Source organism: Malaclemys terrapin, chromosome 10 (assembly GCF_027887155.1).
Source record: "Malaclemys terrapin pileata isolate rMalTer1 chromosome 10, rMalTer1.hap1, whole genome shotgun sequence".
NCBI lineage: Eukaryota > Metazoa > Chordata > Testudines > Emydidae > Malaclemys > Malaclemys terrapin.
In genome coordinates, this window is record NC_071514.1 from 38,452,509 (window position 1) to 38,462,595 (window position 10,087).

The window sequence follows — 10,087 nt, forward strand, 5'->3', positions numbered from 1 at the left end:
GGGTCACCTCCCTGCCCCGCAGTTAGATTTACCAGAGCCTGCCTGCGGAGCAGTTATTCATAACCTACTTGCTGGGCACAATGTCACAACATGCCCGAGCTTCACTCATAGAGATGATCCCTCTCTCTTCCCTCCCCAGCACCATCTAATTTTGCCTCCAGCAGTAGTTTCAGAGACCAACAGAATGAAGTACACTGATGTGTGGTAGCTGGTGTAACATTTACTTTATCTTCTACCATCCAAGCTACTCTTATCCATGTAAAACACTAAGGTAAATCTTACCAAGCCATTTGCCACAATATCTTACAGCAGGCAGTTCCATTGGTTAGTTACCTGTTGTGTAACCTAGGCAGTGTGGCTGAGGTGACAGACCTCTGGACTAGGATTCAGAACTGGTTTCCAGTCCCAGCTCTGCTGCTGGCTAACCTGGGGCAAGTCACTTCCCGCCCACTGCCTCAGTTTCCCCACCTGTAAATTAGGAATAATGACACTGACCATCTTTTTAAAGTGTGTTGAGATTTACTTCTGAAAGTGTGATAGAAGAGTTAGGTATTATTATTAAACTATTGTTTGTACCATTTTAATTGTATTGTCTTTCAATTCAATGGAGCACGGCCTTGTTCTTAAAAATACAGGGCTACCCTGGGCTTTTGCTGTTTAGCAGCAATTTACCAAATTATTTCAGAGTCTGCAGTTAAAATGGTTTCCCACTTCACTGCCTTCAGGCTGTGCTGGCTTTGCTCTAAAGGAGCAACTGCATCATCCCCAAGCTGTGAAGTTCCTGTAAACCAGAGCCCTGAGCTGTAGCCGGGAAAGGGGGTTAGCACAATAGGCACCAGTGGCAGGGGACAATGTAAACTGAGCACAGCTTAAATGAAGTTAGCAAAACCCAACTGGTCCCTCGCTGGCTGTTACCAGAGCTGTGCCTGGGGCAAGGGCTGGACTAACCAGGGTTGTTACAAGACAAGGCTGGGGTGAGTGAATAGTTTACGGACTTTGCCTACCCTGGCTCTGGTTTCTGCAGAGGTCAGGACTGAAGGAGCAGGAAGGGTGTATGTGGGATGGAGAGACATTGACAGAGCTGCAGGGGGTGGGAATAGGTTATAGAGCACGTGCCCGTATGATGAATTTTGTCTGTGGCATCAATCCCCCCCTTTCAAATACAAAAGATTTACTCCAGTTATTTAAAGACACATCTCTGCTCCCAGTCTGAGGGTGTCAGAAATGAGGGTGCAGGGGTGACAAGGGAGGCAGCAATGCAAATTAAAAATGCTCCTCGTGGCTTTATTGGATCCCGCTGGCAAAATAGGAAACATTACAAATAACTGGCTTCATGTGCCAAGGCCAACCGGAAACGCATGGAGATATTCACAGATGCACGTTCCTGATGATCCTTTATTCCATGCACTGAGCTGCCCTGGAAAAGGTGGTAGGAGCATGGGGGGAAGGAAAGACAGAAAAGCTGCATTTGTCCCCTAGGTAAGGGGCTCCTTTAAAGGAAGTGGAAAGAACAGAGGCAAAGTGCTTTTAAGGGGAGGGATGCGGGGGAGCAAGAAGGGACTAGAGAACGCTCCATCGTGCTTCGGCTGATGAAACTTTCCAACCTCTAATGTACGACTGGCAGAGTCGACCCAGCCACAGGCATCCTGGATTGCTGCAGGAGTTCAGTCAATGGGTGATGTGGAGCTGGCCTAGCCGCAGCATTTGGTGGGCTGCAGCGTGCTAGTCTCCAGAGGAGACCAAGCGCCTGCCCTGGAGTAGTCACAGGAGACAATTCAGGCAGAAGCAAAAGGGCAGATCAGCTCCCTGCAGCTGTTCAGGAACACAACCACCAACAAAGGGCTTGGCAGGGGATTTCAGGGTCTTTCACTGTTAAAGTAGCCTCCAGCCGGCAGGCCTGGGTATTCTCCGGAGGCGTGTGTGTTACACGGTGGCACGGCCCATGGGTTTGGACGCCTTTGTTATGGGAACTCCGAGCTGAAGCTGGTCTCAAGGTGGAGATCTCGTTAGCAGATGCAGAAGCCACCAACCTCCCATCCACCATTGCTCTGGGGACAGATCCTGGGGTGGGGCTCCTGGAAGCACAAGGGCTTGTGGGCAGGATGAAGGAGGGGCGGGCAGGAGGCTCCACAGCAAGAGAGCTGGACGGGGAGGCAGTAGCCAGGAAGAGTGGGAAGAGCAATTGTCAGTTTCAGCTGCAGGGGTCTGAGAAGGGAGGAGAGCCCAGTCCAACCTCTGCCCAGGCGGTGTCTGCGGCTGTGTGCGGCGAGGGGCTTCCCCAGCGGAGGAACCGCACCCACCAGACTCTCCGACGAGCTGCAGAGCAATCAGCCGGCTCCTTCCACGCTCGCTGCCGTCCTCCCGGCTCCTCAGCTGAGAGTTTTCATCATGGCGTGGGCCTGTCTCAGCTCTGAAAGTGGAAGAGGAGAAGCAAACAGCCAATGGGGGCAGAGTGACCTGGATCTCAGCAGGGGGCGCTGCAGCCAGTTCCCAATTCACTGGTCACAGCAGGGCAGAGAATAACCTCTGTGCTGTGAGCAGGAACAGAGAAATGACATGACATGGAGACAGCCAATCTCTGCCCCGGCCAGTAGGGAGAGCAGCAGGGACACAGGAGAGGAAGCACCAGCTGGCAGGGCGGGGATGAGGCGAGCGATTCCAAATTGCCCTTCTGCCATCTACTCACCTGTCAGTAAGACCCGGAACTTCTCTGCCGACACAGTCATAGCAAAGGGCTCCGTCATGCCTCGGTCCCCGTCTCGCACGGTGAACTTCAGGTGCACAAGGGGCTCATTGACTGTCTGGAGCTCGCTGGAGCTGAGCGTGTGATCCACCCTCCAGGACACAGAGTCCAGACGGTTCACTGAGGACAGAGGCAGAGCCAGTCTCAGGTTTGCACTGTCAGTGTAAAACACTCTCTCTATGCAAAGCTGGCGATATGGATTTAGGAAGCATTTTTCAAAAGCATTAAGCAGCTCCACCCACCCCTGACATGCAGCCACCTCTGGTGTGTGCAACACAGCAACTGTCTTTACTGGCCCACAGCAACAATGTAAGACATTACAGGAAGGAAATGTCTCCAGTTGAAATAACAAGGGAGTTTAGGTCAGTGGAGTGGAGCCCTCCGAGATGGGGTGTGGCTGGGATAACACAGTTAACACCCCTCGTTGTGAAGATTCCCATGAGTCCAAGTGGTTAGCACCGCCTCAGCTCTTTCTCTCTTTATGGCCAAGATAACACAGAAGGCAGAGCACCACCTAGTGCATCACCTGAACCACTCCCTGCTGCATTTGGATTGTCCCGGAGGTGAACTAACCTGACCAGATCCTAACCTGTCGGGCTGACAAGGTCACAGCCCAAGGGGGTCAGACAACAGGGTTCTGGTCCCAGCTCCTGGTCATCCCCTCGGTTGCTGCTGAAAACCCATCTGCCCTCAGCAAACTCTGATCCTATCCCACAGCCCTCAGGAGCAAGTTCTTCCCAAGAAGTCCCAGAGGAGAATGGCTGGGAAAGTCCTATTGAACTTCCATCCATGGACACAGGGGAACAGCTAGAGGGGTGGGGGCAGTGGGTGCCAGCCTGTACCCCTGCTGAAGGACTATCTCCCATACGCTGCCTGAAGCAGTGTCAGGTTTGCACAGCCAGAGGGGGAACACTTACATCTCAGGCTGCGTGTCCTCAGGCTGTCCTGCAGGGGGCTCTGTTTCTCTTCGTAGGACCGGCACAATCCTGTGGCATGTTCTACAAAACAAGGAGACCAAGAAACCACCCACCAAAGAGCATCAGATTGGTTCCTGCACAACACGACTCTGGTTCCAGCAGGCTCAGAAGGGACCCTGGCTGCAAACTGCTGAGCTGGCCTGTTTAGCAGGGGGACTCTAGCAGGATGCTGACACTGGGGCACACATGGGATAACGGGGGGGACGATGGTACCGTAGAGCATTTCAGTCAGAAGATGGCTCAGCTACTGCTCTGAAGTCTTTCCTGCTGGTTGACACAGCGAGTTCTAACTTCTCGCTGATGGGAGAGTGCGGGGGACACACAACCCAGCAGTGATCGCCTCCTCCCCCAGAGAGCCAACGTACTGAACTCCACACAGTGCTGGAGCAAGAGTGGAAGGATACAGTTATCCAGGGTTACAGCATGAGATAGACAGACTCTGCTCCGCTCCCCAGCGCTCTCCTCTGGCTGACATCGCACAAGACAGTCAGGCTGCTGCTACTGACCCCAAGGCTCCCCAGTGCGCTACAGACCTCTCCGAGGGACCCATCCCCTGGCACTTCCCCTACCTTTGGGCAGCCCCAGCTGTTGCAGCTCGCTGGACAGAGAGTCGCTGTCTACGCTGTGTTTGGCTGCACTGGAGAGGATGAAGCTGAGCACGGCAATAGTGGCCTTCACGTCCCCGGACTCTGGAGAGAGGAGGAGAAACCTTTGGGACTCTGTATGGCAGCAGGGAGGCAGGGAGGCAGCTTTGACAGACCCATACAATTGACATAGGATCCAACAGCCCTTGACTTGGCCTGTCCTTTGCAGTTCATCATCTGCAAGAGACTAGAGAGGGGGCACGGACAGACGCCACCTCGCACTGGGCCACGAGGGGCAGCAGGGAAATAGGCAGAAAGAGCTGGGCTCATTGTCACCAACCTGGGTAAGAAGTAGCGATGGGCAGGCGACTGTGTGTGTGTTGGGGAGGGGGAGTCAATACAACCGACAGGGGTCAAAACAGGTTAGGGTTTAAACAAGCCTGGGACAGGCAGGGGTTAAGTCTAACTAGAATCAATTGATGCTAGGGATCCAAATACTAATAATGGCCAAGGACCTGTCTAAGCGAACACGTAGCTCATGGCAAGCTGGGGTGTAAAGCTAGCCTGCCCTAGCCAGCTGCGCACTGTCCGTTAAGACTCAGCTACCGCAGACTAACAGCTGCTAGGGCACTTTCACCTACTGTTTCCAAGCAGGGCAGCTTCCAGGCGCGCTGCAGAACTTGGGGTGTGGAGCAGGGTCCACCCGGCCACCTAGCGCATGGCAGATTTACACCCTGGCTTGCCGAAAGTAACCATTTGTACAGCCAAAGCCTAAGGTTAACACCGCACAATAACCAGGCCAGTGGCGGTAAGACAGGGCCAAGCCACAGCACGGCAACTCAGCTGGGGTTAGATCATTCATAAAAACCAAACCAGACTTTTCACAGCTTACACAGGTCAGACGGGACGATCGAGGCCAGATGGGACCATGATGTAACACAGCCCATTGGGCGCCCCTGAATTAATGCCTGTTTGAACCAGAGCAGATCTGGATTTAGAAATTGCCAGTGATGGAGAGCACTTGGGCAGTTGTTCCATCGGTTAATGACGCTGTTAAAACACCTTATTTCCAGTCTGAATTTGTCTAGCTTTAACTTCCAGCCATTGGCTCATGTTAGACGTTTGTCTGCTAGACTGAAGAGCCCATTATCAGCTATTTGTTCCCCGTGTAGGTACTTACAGGCTCCCATCGAGTCACCCCTTAACCTTCTCTTTGTGACGCTAACCTGGCTGAGTTCCTGGGACCTCTCCTCTCCCCTCCCCATCGCCACAGTAAGACAGCAAGTTCTGCAGGACAGGGATGGGGGCTGTTCAGCTGTTTGGGCAGCGCCTGGGAAGTTTTGATTGCTACTGTGATCACCACAACCACCAGGCCTGGGGCACTTCCACACACTCGGGAAATGGTGTTACCCCCCCCCCCCCGACGCAAGGCCCAGAACCACCCAAAAATATAAAGCCAGGGCAGTGTTTGGGGTGAGAAGGGGGAACTCGTCAGGCTGCCGATTAGCAGCATCTCCCCCAAACAGAACAGGGGCAAGGACCCTGGGAGATTAGCAGGGCTCCTGTGCTTGCTCACGAGCAGAGCATGCAGTTGGTTTCCAATGGCTGGGCATTATCTTCAGGCCTTCACTGCTTCAGGACATGCCTCTCCACTCGTGACCCCAGCCAGCGATGCTTTTCAGGCAATGTGGCTAACAAAGCCGAGCCTGGCGCCCGTAAACACTGCAGGTAAAATGTTCTCAGGCCAGGGCACTGGGATGTGGAATGGGCCGGAGGGGAGTTGGGAGTCAGACAAAGCCTGGCCTAGCATCCCAAAGCCACCGGCTTGCCACAGCCTCCCTGCCGTAAGCACAGACAGAGGAATGTCAGTTCTAGTAATGAAGCCAGCAAAGCTCCTTGGAAGGCGGGTGAGGCAAAGAGCCAAATCCACTGTGATGGCCTCATGGACAGCACTAGAGGAGCCCAGGCTGCGGACACCCAATGGCTCTGGAAAGGAACAACACTCACCAAGCTTGGCATCCGACGTTAGCTTCAGGATCTTTTCATACTGCAAGAGAAGAGCAACACCCAGGTCCATCAGCCCCAGGGGAGTCTGCTCCCGGAGCACACGGCACGGTGCAGAATGATCACTGAGCCCTCGCTGAGCAGATCCCCCATGGGGCAAGCACAGCCAGGGTAAGGCCAACACTTCCACAAGCAGCACCTGGTTTCGGTTGCACTTGGAGTCAATAGGAGCGGTGGGGGCTCAGCACTTCTGAGTAATGGGGCCGAGGTGTCTCAAGGGGGGACCCAAATTATTAGAAGCTGCTGGATTTAGCCTAAGTAACCTGCCCAAGGCCACATGGCTGATCGGGGACTAGGACTCCTGGGTTCCTGGCTCCCACTAGCCCAAGCTGCCTTCACAATGAGAGGGGGGGGTATAGGATGGGCCGTTCCCACTGGCCGCTAGTGCTCCAGGCATGTCCTACAGGAAACCTGCACAATCCAAACAGCGGGTCAACTGCTGTCTGTGATGGGTGTTACAAATGGCTCAGCCCCATGTCCCCAAGTGGACAAAGCCCCTTGCTGGGAGACCTCAAGGGAATCTGTGTTGTTAACCACCGGCCATTCCCCTAGCGATGGCAGGGCCAATGGGTGGATGAGATGAAGCAGACCACACAGGACCCTTAGAGAAACGGACACTAATACTTACTAGTAAGTACTTAGTAGCCGTACGGCCCTTTCCACCAGCAGATCTCCCCGATGGGGGAGTGTCACTGGCCTTATTTTACAGATAGGGACACAGGCTTTAGGCACCCTGCCCAAGATCAGTGGCAGAGCTGGGAATAAAACCCAGGTGTCCTGACCACCCCACCCCGCTCCACCGCACTGCCTGCCCTGAGGCTGGCCAGCTCGACATGGCCCACGCCACTCAGCCAGGGGGAGGGGAGACTTGAGTCTCTGTGATCGATCGCTGGATCCCTGCTCAGTGGGGCTGAACGTGGGAGAAGAACGCCCTTCACTTACATCAATTCCCTCTCCCTGCAGGTCCTTGAGCACCTGGCCACAGATGAGCTTCAGCTTCACCGAGGACTGGAAAGGAGAGAGCAAGAAAATAAAACCCCACTGCAGTGCTGGGCCCGGCGGGCACTGCCTGGCAGGAGTCTGAGCTCCCCTCAAAACACACGCTCTCTGCCACACCAGGGGGACCCATTTCAACCTTGCCCTGCCCCAGCCAAACAGCCACTGGTTTGGGTTGTTTAAAAACTCACTTCTCTGCCACTTTGGGGAACATCATGGTTTGGATTCCACAAAGAGACTCCCTGAGTTTTGGATGCAACGGTCAGGCTAAAGCCCCAGCCAACTCTTGTGCTCCACTGAGTGTATTGCTCAAGCCCTCAATCAAAGCCTGTTCTATGTACTTCTCGAGCCTCTCCCTGCTCTCTTAGGGAAGCCCAGTCAGCCAGAGACAGGCGCAGAGTTCACGCCGGTCGCTCAGGGACCTGAGCTCTCCCCCTTCACCAGATAACCCGAGTCCCAGAGCTCAGATCGGGATGCATCACACAGATATTCCCATTGCTCCCCCAGGCCGTCGATACCCCTCTCCACGGCCAAGGCTTCGTGCTGATTGTCTGATTTCACAGCACCTGATACCGTCTCGGGGGGGGGGGTAGAGAGAGCAAAAATTGCTCAGACCCCAGGGTGCCGGGCACTGGGTAAGATCCAGAAGAAAACAGAGAAAGAGAAAGCTTCCACTTAACTATTTTGGCCAAGATGCTGATTTCGGCCAGGACCCAGTCAGGACAGTCCAAGTCTCCGCAGAATCGGAACCTCTGGAAGGAGAAAATCGGGGGCAGTTAGGACCCAGGCGGCCTTTGGGCCAGGGGACGTCAGCAGCAGAGTGTCCTTTGCAGGGCAGCCCGGCTCTTCTTGCCAGAGCAAGGGAACCCTCATTTCCCACTGTTATTGCTGCCCTGCCCCCACTGCACCAGAAGAGCCGTCCCTAGATTTCTCTCCTCTCTGGGTACTTGGCTGCCCTCATCTCCAGCTTCTGCTCTGGCTGAGCCTGCTGCAGAGTCGGACGGCCGCTGGGTTGATCCGGAGCTGTACAAATAACTCTCCTCCTCAGGCCCTGGGTCCCCACTGTACAACGCCCCTGCGAACTCAGGCACAGCAGCTCCGTGCACGGAGGTCATCAGCCTTTGGAGCAAGCTTCTGGGGAGAACGACTGGACACAGCTGGCCAAGCTCAGCCCTGGCATGAGGGGATGCAAGTGCCCTGAATTCAATGGGCTTCCCCCCGGGCTGAACTGGGCCCAGAGTCTGAGAGAGAGACACTCATCCCCGGAGAAGGAAAGAGATGGATGGGGCTGGGGTGTGCCCAGAGGGATCAGTCTGATGAAGAGGTGGAGTGAAGGTGGGGCAGGGCAGATGGCCCTTTCCTGTTCCTAATAGCTACCAGTTAAGCTGCGGCTTCAGCAGTTTAACCCAGCAAATGCTGGTACAGACCATAAGCCTGCATCCTGGAGCAGCTGTTTTATACCCGCTGCAGTTACACAGCGAGAGCAAGGGGACAAGTCTCTGGCGTCTCATGTATGCAGGCTACAGAACCAGGCATAAGCCTTTCAGAGCAGGGGGCAGACATCTGGGTCGAGGGGAGCAGGACAGCTGATTCCCCCCCCCCCCAGGTGTTTAACATTATCATAGTTCTGAAATTATCCTTTCCATGCCCACTTGTTCCCCTGCACATCCAGTGCTGAAGCCTTTATTACTCCCTGCTTTAGAAACACAGGTGCTGCTACAGCAACAGCGCATCACACCCGGCATCCTGCCCCCAGGCCTGGCCAGTGCTGGCTGCTTCAGAGGAAAGTTGCATTACAAGGAGTTTTCACTTGCCCCATCCTCCAGTGCAGCACTTTGGGGAGTGGGGTGAGGCAGGGAAGGCAGCGTTTCCTTCCTGACCCCTGCAGGCTACAGGCCTGCACCCTGAAGCATGAGATTCATTTATCCTGAGCACACTTAACTAGGAGAGGTATTAGAACTCAAAGGGCTGCCACTGTGGGTTCCCCGGGCCAATTACCTGCTGTGCAAAGGGGCAGCTCTTTCTATTTGCTCCAGCTCCTTCCCGGGGCCCCACTGATCTCAGGTCACTGGAGGGAGGGAGGAGTTTTTAAGCCAGACCCTCCACAATATTTAACCCAACCCCCCCCGCACGTGTTAGGAAGCTGGTGACACTGGGCTAGCAACGGGGAGTCCTCAGGCATGGCTCCAGCTGTTACCCAGAGTCCCTGCTGCCCCGGGGACACAGCTCTGCATCGCCCCAGGCCCCCAAATCCCAGCAAAGCACTAACACCCCCCAGCCATGCACAGCGCCTGCGCTCACCATGGTTTCCTGCTGTCCCTGCAACGCCTGGCAGGGGACCCCTCAACCACGGCAGGGCTGGAACCCGTCAGCTGATCTCGGAGCGCAGTCAGCTGACCACAGACTTCCCTACGCTGCAGCCTGTCAGCCGCGCTCTGAGCCGAGTCAGCTGACCGCAGATTTAGTGACGCTTCAGCCCTGGCTTATTGCCCAGACTGAGGCTCAGCCGGCGGCAGCTGCCAGGCTGTTACCAAGTCCTGAGACAAGGCGGGGGCGGGGATGTCTGTTATGGGGCCAGCTTCTGTGGGTGGGACAGACGAGCTTCCGAGCTCGTCTTCGGGCCAGGCTGTGTACGCTTGTCTCTCTCACCAACAGAAGTTGGTCCAATAAAAGCGATCACCTCCCCCACCTTGTCTCGCTAACATCCTGGGACCAACACGGCT

General features: G+C 55.1%; 1 protein-coding gene across 1 annotated transcript; it reads right to left on the reverse strand.

Moving 5' to 3' along the window:
* Positions 1-1,257: 1,257 nt before the first annotated feature.
* Positions 1,258-9,771, reverse strand: COMMD4 (COMM domain containing 4). Its single transcript, XM_054042873.1, has 8 exons — positions 9,666-9,771; positions 8,045-8,116; positions 7,311-7,376; positions 6,312-6,351; positions 4,290-4,409; positions 3,661-3,741; positions 2,687-2,863; positions 1,258-2,410 (listed from the first exon to the last, which is right to left on the reverse strand). Exons 1-8 carry the CDS (start codon positions 9,666-9,668, stop codon positions 2,370-2,372), a joined length of 600 nt encoding a protein of 199 aa, XP_053898848.1. The 5' UTR covers positions 9,669-9,771; the 3' UTR covers positions 1,258-2,369.
* Between the last annotated feature and the right edge of the window lie 316 nt (positions 9,772-10,087).

Excerpts from the sequence above, each read along its gene's own strand:
- COMMD4 (XM_054042873.1), bottom strand. Across the intron at positions 6,352-7,310 it reads TGCAGGGAGAGGGAATTGAT|TATGAAAAGATCCTGAAGCT; the intron begins GTAAGTGAAGGG and ends CTTCTCTTGCAG. Across the intron at positions 2,411-2,686 it reads GTTCCGGGTCTTACTGACAG|AGCTGAGACAGGCCCACGCC; the intron begins GTGAGTAGATGG and ends TTCCACTTTCAG.